At 44.1% G+C, this 16811-nt stretch overlaps 1 protein-coding gene across 1 annotated transcript; it reads right to left on the bottom strand.

Annotated features, from left to right (window-relative positions):
- Window positions 1-6569: 6569 nt before the first annotated feature.
- TM4SF1 (transmembrane 4 L six family member 1) lies at window positions 6570-14261 on the bottom strand. Its single transcript, XM_059064227.2, has 5 exons — window positions 13701-14261; window positions 12111-12200; window positions 11869-12014; window positions 9246-9426; window positions 6570-7465 (listed from the first exon to the last, which is right to left on the bottom strand). The coding sequence occupies exons 1-5, from the start codon at window positions 13875-13877 to the stop codon at window positions 7451-7453; spliced, it is 609 nt and encodes a 202-aa protein (XP_058920210.1). The 5' UTR covers window positions 13878-14261; the 3' UTR covers window positions 6570-7450.
- Between the last annotated feature and the right edge of the window lie 2550 nt (window positions 14262-16811).

The raw sequence follows: 16811 nt of genomic DNA, 5'->3' as shown, positions 1-16811 counted from the left end.
TTCTCTCTCTATTTCTTTTTAAAACATTTCAAAATTTTTATAGTAAGCTTAAAAATAACAAAAATATTCATTGTTCTCCTCTTCCACTGTAATAGAATATCAACTTTTAGCTAGGCAAATGGGCAACTAGGCTAGAGGTCAGCAAAGTCTTTCTGTAAAGGGCCAGATAGGGATCTACCTTAGGCCTTGCGGGTCATGTGTTCACTGTCACAAATACTCAATTCTGCCATTGTAGCAGGAAAGCAACCATAGATAATATGTAAACCAATAAGCATGGCTGTGTCCCCATGGCTCTATTGACAAAATCAGGCAGCAGACCAGATTCAGCCCATGAGCCATAGTTTGATGACCCCTGATCATTGAGCATCTATTGCATGCTAGGCTCTGATTCAGGAGCCGGGGATACAATAATATGCAATATAGTCAAGAACTCTGTCTCCTGGAACTTGGAAAGCTCCAAGCTGTGCCTTCAGCACCTTGTGCAGTGCAGGGCACACAATGAGCAATCTAGAAATACTGAACCAGTAAGTGATTGACAGTCCGCTGGCAGGAAGAGATGAACCAAGCTTTGGTGTCGCTGGGCCAAGGGGAAACTCTGGGCCCCCTGAGATGCTAACTAAAGCCCAATGAAAGAATCTCCATTGACAGTTTGATTCCTTAACAAGGCAAAAACAAACCAACCTACATCAGTAAGTTCTTATATGCACCAAAAACAAAACATGTACAAGAATGATCAGAGCGACATATTTCCTGGAAACAACCCAAATATCCGTTAACAGAATTATGGGTAAATGAACTGTAGTATATTCAAACAACGGAACACCACACAGCAAAGGAAACGAACAAACTACTGCTACATGAGGTGACACAGATGAATCTCAAAAATATTGCAAACTGAAACCATCTACTCCCCACCCTGAGCTTGGATACTGAGGACTGACACCATAAACCGCTCCAGGGCTTACTGTTTATTAGGATTTTATTATTCCATAGCCTTTGTTAGCATAGCTTTACTATTCCAGGACACTCTTGCCCAGGCAAGCAACTTTATTGTTTATTATAGGAACTTCCTGAAAGACCTATCATCTCTTCAATAGAAAACACCAACCGTTTCCATCTCAAGAGTCTTTGGAGATGGCTTAAAGATGGCGGAAGAGCAAGACGCGGAGATCTCCTTCCTCCTCACAGAGACGTCAGAAATACATCTACACGTGGAACTTCTCCTATAGAACACCCACCGAACGCTGGCAGAAGACCTCAGACCTCCCAAAAGGCAAGAAACTCCCCACATACCTGGGTAGAGCAAAAGAAAAAAGAATAAACAGAGACAAAAGAACAGGGACGGGACCTGCACCAGTGGGAGGGAGCCGTGAAGGAGGAAAGGTTCCCACACACTAGGAGCCCCTTCGCGGGCGGAGACTGCGGGTGGCGGAGGGGGAAGCTTCGGAGCCGCGGAGGAGAGCGCAGCAACAGGGTGCGGAGGGCAAAGCGGAGAGATTCCCGCAGAGGACGGGTGCCGACCAGCACTCACCAGCCCGAGAGGCTTGTCTGCTCACCTGCCGGGGCGGGCGGGGCCGGGAGCTGAGGCTCGGGCTTCAGTCGGATCCCAGGGAAAGGCCTGGAGTTGGCCGAGTGAACACAGCCTGAAGGGGTTAGTGCGCCACGGCTGGCCGGGAGGGAGTCCGGGAGAAGTCTGGAGCTGCCGAAGAGGCAAGAGACCTTTTCTTCCCTCTTTGCCTCCTGGGGCGCGAGGAGAGGGGATTCAGTGCGCCGCTTAAAGGAGCCCCAGAAACGGGCGCGGAGCTGCTGAAGAGACAAAAGACTTTTTCTTGCCTCTTTGCTTCCGCGGGCGTGAGGTGAGGAGATTAAGGGCACCGCGTAAAGGAGCTCCAGAAACGGGTGCGAGCCGCGGCTGTCGGCACGGACAGTAGAGACGGGTGTGGGACGCTAGGGTTGCTGCTGCCGCCACCAAGAGGCCTGTGTGTGAGCGCAGGTCACTCTCCACACCGCCCCTCCCGGGAGCCTGTGCAGCCCGCCACTGCCGGGGTCCCGGGATCCAGGGACAGCTTCCCCGGGAGAGCGCGCGGCGCGCCTCACGCTGGTGCAGCGTCACGCCGGCCTCTGCCGCCGCGGATTCGCCCCGCCCCCGTGCCCCTCCCTCCCCCCAGCCTGAGTGAGCCGGAGGCCCCGAATCAGCTGCTCCTTTAACCCCGTCCTGTCTGAGCGAAGGGCAGACGCCCTCGGACGACCTACACGCAGAGGCGGGACCAAGTCCAAAGCTGAACCCCAGGAGCTGTGCGAACAGAGAGGAGAGGTGGACTTTGGGAGCAAGATATACTATTATTTCCCCCTTTTTTTCTTTATGTGAGTGTGTATGTGTGTGCTGCTGTGTGAGATTTTGTCAGTAAACCTTTGCTTTCACCATTTGTCCTAGGGTTAGACCGACCCGTTTTTCTGTTTTTTTTTTAATAGAAAATTTTCTTCTTAATAATTATTTTTTATTTTAATAACTATACTTTATTCTACTTTGTCTTCTCCCTTTCTTTCTTCCTTTCTTCCCTCCTTCCCTCCTTCCTTCCCCCCTTCTTTCCTCCCTTCCTTCCTCCCTTCCTCTCTTCCTTCCTCCCTTTCTTCCTCTCCACCTTCCTTCCTTCCTTTCTTGCTTTCTTCCTTCCTTCATTTCTTCCTTCCTTCCCTCCCTCCTTCCTTCCTTTTCTTTCCTTTCTATTTTTTCTCCCTTTTATTTTGAGTCGTGTGGATTAAAGGCTCTTGGCGCCCCAGCCAGGCACCAGGGCTGTGTCTCTAAGGTGGGAGAACCAACCTCAAGACACTAGTCCACAAAAGACCTCCCAGCTCCACGTAATATCAGACGGCGAAAATCTCCCAGAGACCTCCATCTCAACACCAAGACCCAGCTTCACTCAAGGACCAGCAAAGAACAGTGCTGGACACCCTATCCCCAACAAAGAGCAAGACAGGTCTACAGCCCCATCCATTAGCAGAGAGGCTGCCTAGAATCACAGTAGGGCTACCGGCATCCCCAAACACACCACCAGACTGATAAAGGAGGGAAGGATATACAGTGGAGAAAAGACAGCCTCTTCAATAAGTGGTGCTGGGAAAACTGGACAGCTACATGTAAAAGTATGAAATTAGAACAATCCCTAACACCACACACAAAAATAAACTCAAAATGGGTTAAAGACCTAAATGTAAGGCCAGGCACTATCAAACTCTTAGAGGAAAACATAGGCAGAACACTCTACGACATAAATCACAGCAAGATCCTTTTTGACCCATCTCCTAGAGAAATGGAAATAAAAAGAAAAATAAACAAATGGGACCTAATGAAACTTAAAAGCTTTTGCACAGCAAAGGATACCATAAACAAGACCAAAAGACAACCCTCAGAATGGGAGAAAATATTTGCAAATGAAGCAACTGACAAAGGATTAATCTCCAAAATTTATAAGCAACTCATGCAGCTCAATAACAAAAAAACAAACAACCCAATCCAAAAATGGGCAGAAGAACTAAATAGACATTTCTCCAAAGAAGATATACAGATTGCCAACAAACACATGAAAGAATGCTCAACATCATTAATCATTAGAGAAATGCAAATCAAAACTACAATGAGATATCATCTCACACCGGCCAGATTGGCCGTCATCAAAAACTCTAGAAACAATAAATGCTGGAGAGGGTGTGGAGAAAAGGGAACCCTCTTGCACTGCTGGTGGGAATGTAAATTGATACAGCCACTATGGAGAACAGTATGGAGGTTCCTTAAAAATCCACAAATAGAACTACCATACGACCCAGCAATCCCACTACTGGGCATATACCCTGAGAAAACCATAATTCAAAAAGACTCATGTACCAAAATGTTCATTGCAGCTCTATTTACAATAGCCAGGACATGGAAGCAACCTAAGTGTCCATCAACAGATGAATGGCTAAAGAAGATGTGGCACATATATACAATGGAATATTACTCAGCCATAAAAAGAAATGAAACTGAGTTATTTATAATGAGGTGGATGGACCTGGAGTCTGTCATACAGAGTGAAGTAAGTCAGAAGGAGAAAAACAAATACCGTATGCTAACACATATATATGGACTCCAAGGGGAAAAAAATGTCATGAAGAGATTAGTGGTAGGACGGGAATAAAACACAGACTTACTAGAGCATGGACTTGAGGATATGGGGAGGGGGAAGGGTAAGCTGTGACAAAGTGAGAGAGTGGCAGGGACATGTATACACTATCAAATGTAAATTAGATAGCTGGTGGGAAGCTGCCGCATAGCACAGGGAGATCACCTCTGTGCTTTGTGACCACCTAGAGGGGTGGGATAGGGAGGGTGGGAGAGAGGGTGACGCAAGAGGGAAGAGATATGGGAACATATGTATATGTATAACTGATTCACTTTGTTATAAAGGAGAAACTAACACACTATTGTAAAACAGTTATACCCCAATAAAGATGTTAAAAAAAAAAAGTCTTTGAACCTCTCACCTCAAAATCCTTGCCTTACTCTTCCCAACAATCCTAAAAGATATCATAATTCTTGTTAATCCTATTCAAGCCTTCCCATCAAAAGACTCACCTTAAACCAGAATTAAAATCTCAAATTCAACTTTTTCCTTCCCCCTCCAACACACTACCAAAGCTCTTTCAAAGTGGTGTTCTCCCTGACGGCGGTAGGCAATACACTCAGCTTTGTCTTAGGAACAGATTGTCCTGGTGATATGCCAGGAGCCAGCATTCAACAGCATAATGTGTAGTGAGAGAAACAGACACCAAAAAAGAACATGCCTGGGCTTCCCTGATGGCGCAGTGGTTGAGTCCGCCTGCCGATGCAGGGGACACGGGTTCGTGCCCCGGTCCGGGAAGATCCCACATGCCGCGGAGTGGCTGGGCCCGTGAGCCATGGCCGCTGAGCCTGTGCGTCTGGAGCCTGTGCTCTGCAACGGGAGAGGCCACAACAGTGAGAGGCCCGCATACTGAAAAAAAAAAAAAAAAAAAAAAAAAAAAGAACATGCTTTATGCTTCAACTTATATTGAGTTCAAGAATAGGCAAAAATAATCTATGCTGATGGAAATCAGAACTGTAGCTACTCGAGAGGTACGTATTACCTGGGAGATGACATGAGAGAGTTTTCTGGATGCTGAAAATGTCCTGTATCTTGATCTAGATGGTGGTTACATGAGTATAAACATATGTAAAAGTTAATTGAGAAGTACATTTTGTGTGCATTTTACTGCATGTAAAAAAAGGAGGATTCAATAAAAGATTTAAAATTTTTTGTTAAAGTTCAAAATTTAATAGGTGTCAGAGATTATGGGGAGAGCTGACTGTAGTGTTTAAATTATTGCTTTAGTCAAGGGGTCGCCTTAAATGACATGGATTCAGGTATTGTGAGAGATCCCAACCTGGCGACCTCGGTTTTGCTTTCAACCCCTTCTAGACATCATCAACATTTGAGACAGGAGAGGTCACTGCCATTGGCCTTGAACCCTGCACATGAATCAGTGATATTTGTACACATGTAACAAAGGAGGTTGTGGTGAGAATTAGCAATTGGAACACACCGTCTTCCACTTCCAGGATGCAACTTGTGAATACAGACATCTTGAAGCAGCCCTTCTTAGGGACTTACAGTGTTGCTCCTATAAAAACCTAATGTGTGGGATATTGCATAAAGGGACTCACCACCCCTTCCTCTATTGTAAGGATTTGGCTACATCAGTTAAGATTACATCCGGAATTGTGTTGACAAAATTTGGGGTGGAGACAGTGTAGACGTGTTCCGCTCTCAGTATTTGTGGGATTCACACATTTTGTCTCGTTTGCAGTAGTCTGTTCCTTTTAATGGCTATATAGTAGGAAACAGATGTTGGTACGATGGAGCTGCCTATCAAGACAACTATCTTATAATTTTACAAAATATTTTGATAAAACAGTCAGATATCTGGGCTTACTTTGTCATCCTATGTCTTTGCTTTATGCATTTTAAACAGTATTCTTCAAAGGAGTCCATAAGCTTCACCAGACTGCCAGAAAGACAGAGGCACAAGAAAGATTAGAATACCCTTCGGGCACAAGACCTGTCTCTCAGAGGAGTTCTGCTGTCTAACAGCCAGTGAAGCTTCTTTATTCACTAGCTTGTCTGTTGCGTAGGCCAATAAACACCAAAAGCTGACGATTTCTGAAGACAGCTCCCCATAGGTCAGGGGATCCTGTCACTGGAGACAGCCTAACGATACAACAGATGTAAGATATCTAAGATAGCGAGAGAAAATGTCTGTTACACTCCTCAGGAGCTGGATGTCTGGAGCACCCAGTGGAAAGGAAGGTTGCCTAGCTAGGATGATGGCCCAAAGGCAAGGATAGCAGAGGAAGGTGGAAGAGGAGGCAGAAGATGAAGAAGAGAAAGTGGGATAAAGAAACCAGAAGACACAAAGCCCTTAGCAATGGAGAGCGTACAACCTGCAGACTGGAGAGAAAAAAAAAAAAAAAAGGAGGAACTTGAAACAAAGGATGATGAAACTAAACAACAAAATGGTAGTGAATACTTTATTTGTTGTATTTAAACAAGCAAATTTGGGGGGGGGGTGGTATTTCCTCATGGTCCTCCCGTCCTTCCTCCCCCATGTTCCCATGATGCTGATCAACTGCTTTATTCCGTTCCCCATCTTTCTTCTTGTCCAATTATCCAGACCTTTCTCTTTTTAAATCCATGATCCTCAGTCTCGTCTTTGAAGGACGAAACGCTTTCCACGTGTTAGGAAAATTCAGGATCTGGTAGTCCTTGTGACAGCTCGCTGCATGTGTATTTTGACTCATTCATTTGGCTTCGTGCGTTCTCAACCTGTCTTCCCACACCAGGGAAGTTTCTGTCTCTTTCGTAACACGAATCAATTCAAGAGGCCCCTTGGTAGAGACTTGCAGGCATGCAAGTGGGAAACATCATATAAACAGTGAAAAAATACATCTTTTCAGGTTGTTGGATTTTCTCCTTAATGGTCTTAAAAAAAGCAACTAGAAATCTTTCATTTCATAAACACATGCACATATAAATATTTACAATAGTAATCAGAATGTGATATTTATCCTTGTAATGTTTCTCAAAAACATGACCTCAGCCAGAGTTTATCTCAGGTAGGCTGAGAACTGTCACTCAGTTTGTAAATTACCTCCAGAGTGTGGTTTGTTTTCTTACTCCTAAACAAAAAAAAAAAAAAAAAAAAAAAAAAACAAACCAATTTCTTTGCTAAGTTCAAACACTGACACCCCGTGAAGAAGCCAGTCTTTATACACACTTATAAAAGTAGAACATGGGCTGTATGATACACTAGTACACAGTTTTACAAATTATTACAAGTAACATATAAATTACAGTGACATTGAGGAAGATCGTAGTTTTATCTTGGGGCGGTTCTTCTAGCAATCATATTGCTGTAAAGAAAACGAAATAAGCATCAGGTTCTGATCAGGCTAAACAACGATGACATTTCAGTGCTTTAAATTCCTGTTTTAAGCAAACGTAAAGCAGACTGATCTCAGCTTCAGCAGAGGTTGGGTCAACAACACTGAGAGCTTTGACAATGCTCACAAAATGTTTCCTAAACAAACCAGACTGTTGTCCTTCCCCAGCAAAGGCTGCAGAAAGAGGCCGTGGAGACGGCAGTTAACATGCTTGGCTGGCTTTGAATACGCTTGGGGTGGGTTTTTAATCTCAGGGATTTAAGAGACAATGCCTTGGGAGTTTCACACTGATGCGGGCTCAAGGCAGGCAACTTTTGAATTAAATGCTACAGAGTTACAGATTTGACTCATCTACATTAAAAACCTGGCTCTTTGAAACTGTCTTTTGTCTTACAAACAAACATAACAGATCTGACCTGCAGTGTCTGGGAAGAAGCCTCCCTACAGTGACTCAGCTGGGAAACCCAGTGGGACGCTTGGTTCCCCCCACGCAGAGGAGAGCGAGATTCCGCCCAACCACTACAGCGATTTTGGTCGTTGACACTTACGCCCGTCCCCCAAATGCACCAGCGCTGAAGTGCAGTGGGTTCTCACCTAATTTAAACTCTGCCTTGTAGGAAATTCAAGGCTAAAGATAGGTTATTTTATAGTAATCCCAAGAGCATTCTTTGCCTCTCCCCAAACGTATTGCCTGGAAACGACTCCAAATTGAAGTCTGCTGTTTTCTTGGAAATTTGGCAGGCTCCCAAGGCAATTATTAGTCTTGCTTTATTTGCCTGATAGGAAATCTAGAATTTTATTTTAACTTCCCCTCAAAAATCGTAGAAAGTTTCCATCTATGTTCAGCAAAGTTTTTCATGGTAGCAATGGGCTTTTCGTTTTCATTAGGTTTTGTCTTATTTTCAAAGAAAGATAGGAGACCTTGAACCAGAGAAGTGAATGGTTAGGAAAATACAAATTAAGTAAGTTTTTGTTTATCTAATCCTGCTTTACAGAATAAGACATTAAAAAAAAAAATTGGACCAAAGCTGGACTTCCATCAATTCAGTAATATATGTTTTTTAGGAAAATATAGAAACAAAAACTTTACTTACTAACAAATGCATATTTCTCCTCAAAATCATATCCCCAGGAAACAAGTGCTTCCTGGTTTTCTTTCACAGTGAAAGGCTTTTAATGAGCTGCTATTCAAAGGCTACTAGTGATTCTCTAGGCTTAGCTGTTTGGGCATTATTGTGACTCCTTATTAGGAAGCAGAACAGCAAGTGCTGCATACAGGTTAAGAGCATAAAATGACCCAGGGTTTGAAGCCTGTTACTTCCTGACTAGGTGATCTTAGAAATGTTGCTCAATCTCTGCATCATAGGCTTTTCTGGAATAAGGGTTTAGCACAATGCTTAGGGCAATGGATGATGGCTGTTACTTGTGTATACTAGTTGGGAATGTGAGAGCAAGCAATGAAAGGGCATTTCTTTCGTGTCTCTGCAACCAGAGCAGGGGCAGTGCGTTAGATCCTGAAGGGGCACTCTGTCTATGGGTGGCATTGTTTTATCTACACAGGGCCAGTGACAGAAAACCAAGATAACCCAGTGACTGTGACACTCAAGGAAGCTTACTATTGAGAGCAAAACTGAATGCTGTAAATGCTATGCCACAAAAATGGAATAAACACTGGTAGGTGGAGCAGGGTTTGATTTGGGCTTTTTTCTCTAGGATGGAAACTATGGTGCATTTTTACACAGGTTCTTACCTGTTGGCGAGAGCAGCAATAACCACAGATGCCTCCAAGCACTCCGTTTATTATTTGAAAGAGACACAAGATGAATTCAATTCCACCAAGTGCCAAGAGGATAGAAAACAGAGAGACATTCCATTCCACTGCATGCTTGGGTTCAATGCACTGGGCCCATGTGGAACTATCCAGAAGGTAACTGTGGATAAAAAGAGACACTTCTGACATATGGCCACACCCAGTGGGATGTCTCATAAGCGTACTTTTTGTGTGGTGTTTTTTCATTAATCAATAGATTTATTCGATGCCCTATATCAGATTCTTCCAATCCAAGTCATTCCACAAAATGAGGAATTTAGCCCAGATCTTGTTGCCGTAATAAACAAAAAATTCCACAAAGATTATGGAATACTCGGTGTGGGTTAGACGTCGAGACAGAGCTGGGGATATAATGGCCTGGGTCCTGTCCTGGAAAAGCATCACTTAAGAGAAGAAACAATAGCTAATCTCAGTGTAATCAGTACACTGATCAGGTAAACCAAGGGTAAAAGGGCCATAGAGGAAGCACACATAACTTAGGCCAGGGAGAAGAGCTGCTTATGCATCTAGTCCACGAGTCTGAGCTCCATGAAGGTAGGAACCAGACCCATTCATCATTGTATATCCAATTTCCAAGCCAGTATCTGGCACATAGTAAGTACTCAACACATCGGGAAAGTCATCGAATGATGAATAACAATCCAAAGTCACTGTAAAATGTTAGCAAACCATACTGGGCTCATTATCTGCATATATATATATATATATATATATATATATATATATTCTTCATGAACTAGGATTCTATCACATGGGAAAATCTAAGATTGACCTAATTCCACTAAGAGATCTGGTATAATTCTTTCCTTATCACTTCTTCCTACCACAACAGAACAAAAGGGCTGCAAATTAGAGACCTTGTTTTGGAATGGTTCATTGAGCCAATCAGAAATTCAATTTGCTGATTACATACAAAAATATTCTGTTCTTCTGGCCCGGGCTTTCTGCATATAAAGTGGAACAAAAATCCATAATTTCGGAACGCAATATAAAAAAATTATTTGGCTCCACTTGGCTATTGAGCAACTAATCACTGGCTTGTTATTCCCCATATTGAAATCTCTGGACAAGTTGAAATGAGGAATAACACAGAAGCAGGAGGTTTCTTGCAGAAGCTGGGGTGGATTACTAGAGGGGCTATAACATAATCAGCTATAAAAATGTTTAATGATCCTCTCACCTCTCCGTGGATTAATCATAATGTTTTTTAGAGGTGGGTTTGTGCAGTAGATCATATGTTTTTGTATATATGTGTAACCAATTTGTGCTAGTACTTTCTGTATGTTCAGAACAAAGCATGGAAAGTATGAGCTGAAAAATCACGATCAAGAACAATTTTGAACACCAAAATTTCAAACTCCTGTTGAGGGCTGGTTTTCCTTCAGAAGCTACCATTGGGCTGTACCTGCTGAAAGCTAGTAGATAATATTAACAGCTAAGAATGGCACTGCTCATACTGTGTCAGCTTCTGTGACAAATATTTTATACATAAGTACCTTATTAATCCTCCAGACAACCGCCATTGGCTTTATTTTACAGATGAAATAACTGAGGTGCAGAGAGCTCAGTTCACCTTTTCCTGGTTACTGACACAGTAAATGCAGAGCTGAGATTGAACCCAGGTCTATCTAGTTCCATATTCATGATCTGGTGACTTCATTATATGCCTCAAAATTCATGGGAGGCAAACATTCTTGAAAATATAAGGGCAATTCAAATTCATTATTCTTATTATTTTCACTCATGAATCTCATTACTAAACCTTTCAAAATTCAAAACAGAATGTCATTCATTTATCATTATGTACATCAGTTTCTATCAGCTATTTCTGTTCTTTTCTCAATAATGGATAAGAAATAAGTATCAACATAAAATAATGGAGCCACTTAAATTTTCCTGATGTTAAAGTCATGAATAAGATCTGTCTTATACAGCCTGATCACTTTAAATAAAGGGTGTGTTATACACAGTTATTATGTTATATGTGAGTGTGTGTGTGTGTGTGTGTGTGTGTGTGTGTGTGTGTCTTGGGGGGGGTAGTATGATTGACCTTGGGCTTTGGTTAAGTTCATATGGTTTTCATCCATATGATATAAGGATTCGATAATATGTTCTTAGAAAACAGTAAAATTAGCCAGTTGCTCTGGTATAGTATACACTCTGTATAAGCACAAACTTCACAGCTAGGCTGCCTGGGTTCAAATCATGACTGCCATGTCTTAGCAATGTGACTTTGGATAAGTTACTGCATCTCTCTGTGCCTCCATTTCCTCATCTGTAAAAATGGAAGCAGTAGTGGAAGTCACCTCATGCCGTTATCACAAGGACTGAGTCAGTGAACCCATGAAAAAGCTTCTCTGGGTCAGGGACTGGGCATTCGTCCTCTGATACCCCTTGCCTAAATTGTGCCTGAGTTAGTGAGAATAAACCTGGTTGACAGGATGGTTGAATGAATGGTTGATGCCTTTCTAGTTTGATGGGTTTACCACTATCTACACGTGATGGATACGAATGTGCGACCTGATGGGGGCCGATCACGTACCCTCCCTCCGTGTTGGCAAAGGTGTAGTTCCATTGGCCACTGGCATCAAGACATCTTGGTCCTTCCGCTAAGCCCAGCGCTGCCACAATGACGCAGTAGCCAGATCCTGCAATTCCGATGAGAGCGGCCAGTACAGAAGAAAACATCTAGGGAGACGAGGACCACCAGAAGTGAGGCACAGAGCGTTGCAGCTACTACCTCTTAGGGACCAACCACTTCCCCACCGGCGCAGGAAAACCTACCGCGCATCTTTTGCCGCAGTTTTCGTGGCCGCCGCAGCCGCAGCAGTCGTCCTGTTCCAGTCCTATGAAGATAAATGCTGGCAGGAGCATCTGTTTAGAAAACACGCAAATTAAAGTCATTGTCTTGCCCCAGGTCCATCATCTTTCGGTAAAAGATTTTTCTTTCTGACACGGTTGAATGTCTTTGGGTTAGGCTGACAAAATATCTCAAAGAATGTAAACTCTGAGGAGAGAAAAAAAACCCTCTAAAGTGTAATATCCCTTTGTTTTCATGTAACGTATCACATTAGGTAGGGTCAGGGTGTAGCATGGGAGGGGTAAAATAATTACCTATAAATGTGTTAATCCATAAGAGTTCATAACGTAGTTCCAGAGGCAAACTCTGTTCGGAAACTATTAAACCCTATCTTTTAAGTCTGTCTGTTTGTTTGCTTTCCCTTGAAAAGCATAGAAGATAACAACAAATCTTCAACAGAATAACTGAAAGTTTTTTATAAACAAGAGAGATGAAAGCTCTGTATAATAGAGGTGAAGTGCTTCTTTGAAGACACAATTGCATGGTTGTAGCTTCACAATAAAGCTCTTAAAATAAACATAAGTTTGAAATACTTTGAGTTCAAGATCAAAAGAAGTTTGAAGAAGCAAGGTGTTGTCTTAAAGACAAATGATTATGAAATTAACTATACCTCAAAAAATGAAACAAAACAAAAACAGACCTGAGAACTAGTGGGGGAAAAAAAGACAAACAATTATGTTAACATGAAGGTAATGCTTAAATTCAAAGCAGATTTGCCATACCATAGTCAGTGTATTAAGTCTAAGTATCCTTTACTTGGCAAAGAAAAATATTCTGTGTGGTATTAGCAATTCCATAAAACTTCTCTTCAAAATTCTCAATCCCAGCATTTCAAAGTGGCAAACTCAAGTTTGTCCACATTATTTCCACGCTGTGGTTGAAGCTAATACTTTCAGCTCCCAGGTTGGCAGACAAATTCCTCTCACTTCACTTCAAAACAAACCTTGGAACAAACAACACATTCCACTATTACCTTCAGACACCGATTTGCTGCTAACTGAAGGATTTTTCCTAAATGCCACACCCCAGGCTTACATAAAGGAGAAAATTTATAGTCCTTTCTCAATAGCAACACACTCACAATTCAATATTTTTCTCTGTCGCTGATGCCTGAGTAAACAGCAGAGAATTTGGATCCAAAACTGTTGATTTAGACAGAGAATCAGTGGACTTCTCCCAGCTCCCCAGAGCAAAGGTTAAATGACTACCTGCTTCAGGACTAGAAACTACGGTTTTTCAAATCTGATTTTAAAGCTAGTATCTGTTTCTAGCCGTAAAGTAAGAGAGTTCAGCAAAAAAGTAGTTCACTTTTCGTTGAAAGGGGATTTTGTAAAACAACATCTAATAAACTCAATACACTATACCTATTCTCAACTTCCGTATAACCTGCTTTCAAAAGAAGAATGAACAAAAATCCTGGATTTGGAAACATGCCTCATAGAAAACTTTCTCTGAAAACATCTCTTCTAACAAGAAAGAATTTTTAAAGGCTGGAATGATTCTGAATGACTTACCAGCAAACCTCCTCCTATGATGCCAGAGAAGAACCACACAAAGTGGCTAAGATGGTCTTCAGAAGCGTACTTTGCTTCCCCATTGGGAAAGTACAGCAAAATATTAGCCACAATGCAGAGGATGGCGAGCCACACCAGAGAATGTCCGATGCATCGCGCGCATTTCCCGTAGCACATAGTGGCGGAGTTTATTTTTTCCCCCTTCAGTCCGCGCCTTGGCTCGGTGACGGCCCAGATCAGATGAGAGCGTGCCCCTCCGTGCAGAAAGCAAAAGCCATTCTCAGCCCATTCCTGCAACTTCTTAAATACTCTAAGTCACCGGGTGGATGAGGTACTTGGCTTTCATTGGTCCTGATTGCAGGCTCCGGTTGGGGTGTGTGTGGCGGGGGTGGGGGGGTGGGGTGGGGGGGGGGAATGTCCCGCCCTTCAGATGAAATCCTTGGGACAAGCGAAACCAGGGGCAGGACTTGAGAAACAGCCTCAGTCATAGGCAAGAGAGAAGATGATTAATCCTCCACAAGGAATTCACTCTGTAACTCTTCCGCAGGATAAAAAAAAAATCCGCAGGAAAGTCTGATATAACTTTCCAGTAAGTGCCAAGCGCCCACAGCATGACAACTCTGGTTGAGGCTGTGATTTTGTTCCATGCAGCTGTCTGGACAGCTTCCAGTCTGAGGGCTCTGTGTTCACTTTCACCTCTGCACTGATTTAATCCGGGACCCTGGGGCAAATCTCCTGAGCTCTGAGCTCGTTTCCTTGACGGTTAAAGGCAAGGTGTCCAAGCCATCACCCACGGATTTAAGGAAGCTTTGGGGAAAATTACAGAGCTGCCTTCTTTCTTTTGCCTCTGGTGTGCTCCGCCAGACTGCGCCTACTGTCCAGCCTTCCCAGACATCTGCCTCCAAAACAAATCTGGCACCAGAACAAAGGTGGCATTCGTCAACACAAAGGGCTCAGGCACCTTTTTATTCCTGAGTACTGCTGTCAGGAGAAGGGTTGGCAGGAAGGTCCAAGGGAGGCCTAAAGCCTGGGAGAAGGATTAAAAAGCATAAGAAAGCAAAAGAAAGGAGCAGAAGAGAAAGGAACTTGGCAAGCAGAGTGGGGAAACAAGATTGAGAGAGAGTCTGGAATTACTGGGAGAAACACACGTAGCCGAGCAGGGCACAGGGGCAAGCGGTAGTCTACCAGTCAGATCTGTTGCAGGCTCAAAAGGCCAAGCAGAGAAAGGGTGTTAGACTAACTTTCTGGTATGGTTATCTTGCAGACGGAGGGGTCAGATTCCGCATAATTTTAGCTCTTGAATAGCAGGTGGCACTGGCCAGCTGGGTGGGGGGAGGACCAAGTGGCCAGGTGAGGCCAGGAGAACTGGAGGGACCCCATCCCCAGGACAAAATGGTGAGTACAAAATAGAGGCAAAAGGTCAAGATGAGGAGTTGTTAGTTCCAAAGAGGCAGGTGAGCCCCACTGGTGAATCCAGAAGCTCAGGCTGAGGCCGGAGTCTGAAGGATTCGGATCCAATCTAGAGGGCAGGACACATACCCAAACCGAGCAGCCAGTTGGGGTTAATGATGTGGGACCCGGACTGGGAAAAGGACCCGAGAGGAAGCATATATGGCCTGACGGTACTAAGAAGGATGAGTATCCGGACTGGCCTAAGAAATAGAAGGATGGAAAACTCAGTTGCAGACAGGGAAGCCTGAAACCACCCACCTGCTCAGTTATAGGGACGCAGGTCTTCCCAAGAACATTAATCCACCACCACCATGCATCCAAAAACCAGGCACGTGTGCTCTCTGTCCTGGCTTTAAGTCCTACTGGAAACGGGATTCCACTGGTGGCAGGGTCTGGGGGGGGCAGTGCAGGTGAATGACTGGGTCCTCTGTCGAGGCACTGTCATTCTAACCCTCACCTCTGAGGACCTGTCCCGTAGATAGAGGTCAGAAAGGGGGAGAGAGACCCTTTGACGACTTTGCCTCCTCCTCTACCCCACCCCTACTGTCAGTGGTGCAGGGAGAAGAGAGGGAGGGGGGGGCTTGGAAAGAGAAAGTCTGAGGGGACAGCCCAACTCTGCTCTCTGCCAGCTTGGAGGGTCAAGCAAGCGGCGTGCATTCCTGCGACCCCGTTTCCTACTCTCTAAGACAAGGGGCAGGACTCAATCAGTGGTTCTTAAGTTTCTGAGTCTTGTAATGGTACGGACCCCCCCTCCCCAGAAAAAGAAATGTACATATATGCAAACACACACATTTTTCATTCCATTCCTGGGGGTCCACGGACTCCCTGAGGCCCGTCAGTGGATCCTTTCCCACGCTTCTCAAGGTGTGGCCTGTCCAGAGACCACTTGCATGACAGAGGCGGATCCCTGTCCCCTTGCTGGACGTCCTGAATAGCAATTTATCACGGTGGGGTCCAGCCACCTGCATTTTTTACAAACATTTCAAATGGGTCTTATGTTCACTCAGGTTTGGGGATCACTGGTCCAGTCCACCGCCCAGGTAAGTCTCATTTGTATTAGATGTTCTCTAAGGCCACTGTTGCCTCCAGTGGCGCCTCAGCTCTACCAGAAGACGGTGCATGCACGAATTGTGGCAACACGTCACAACTCAGCATAAGGCACTTTCAGGCTTGAGCTGACAGAATTCTCTTGTAATGTGGAGTTCCCTTTCCCTTGCCCTCCCTCTGCTTCTACCCCTCAGCTGATAACCTAAAGCAGGGTCTTTTCTGTTTCAGCTCTTGGTTTAAGACCAGATATGGTTTTCTGGACAATTTCTTTAACCACTTGGCTCTGGTCCTAGCCAGACTTTGCCCAACAGATGACCCTGGCCTTCTTCCTGGCCGTGAACTCTCAGTTTCCTGTGCAGACCTGCTCTCACCATGGGTTTCTTTCCACTCTCCAACTCCCACGGCTGGCAGTTCCCCCACCTCTACCGTCCTGTCTTCCTTGTTCTGAGTCTTATCTTCTTCCAGGGCTTCAAGCTGTACATCACCCCAAAGAGGCCCTTTCCTAGGACCCTACCTTATGATTCTGAGCCCCGCCTCAGTTACTTTTCATCACATGCCCCTGTTCTGTTATCCCGGAACTTACCATCGCTGAAATTATTCTGTGTATTCACT

The sequence above is a fragment of the Kogia breviceps genome, chromosome 5, assembly GCF_026419965.1.
Source record: "Kogia breviceps isolate mKogBre1 chromosome 5, mKogBre1 haplotype 1, whole genome shotgun sequence".
NCBI lineage: Eukaryota > Metazoa > Chordata > Mammalia > Artiodactyla > Physeteridae > Kogia > Kogia breviceps.
The sequence above is the reverse complement of the archived record's forward strand: the minus strand, read 5'-3'. Positions and strand labels throughout refer to the sequence as shown.

Bases quoted from the DNA above. Each gene is read 5' to 3' on its own strand.
- TM4SF1 (XM_059064227.2), bottom strand. From the start codon at position 13,877: ATGTGCTACGGGAAATGCGCGCGATGCATCGGACATTCTCTGGTGTGG. The intron at 12,201-13,700 runs GTAAGTCATTCA...TTTTCTAAACAG, and splicing joins TCATAGGAGGAGGTTTGCTG to ATGCTCCTGCCAGCATTTAT. The intron at 9,427-11,868 runs GTACGTGATCGG...TTTTATCCACAG, and splicing joins TTTGCCAACACGGAGGGAGG to TTACCTTCTGGATAGTTCCA.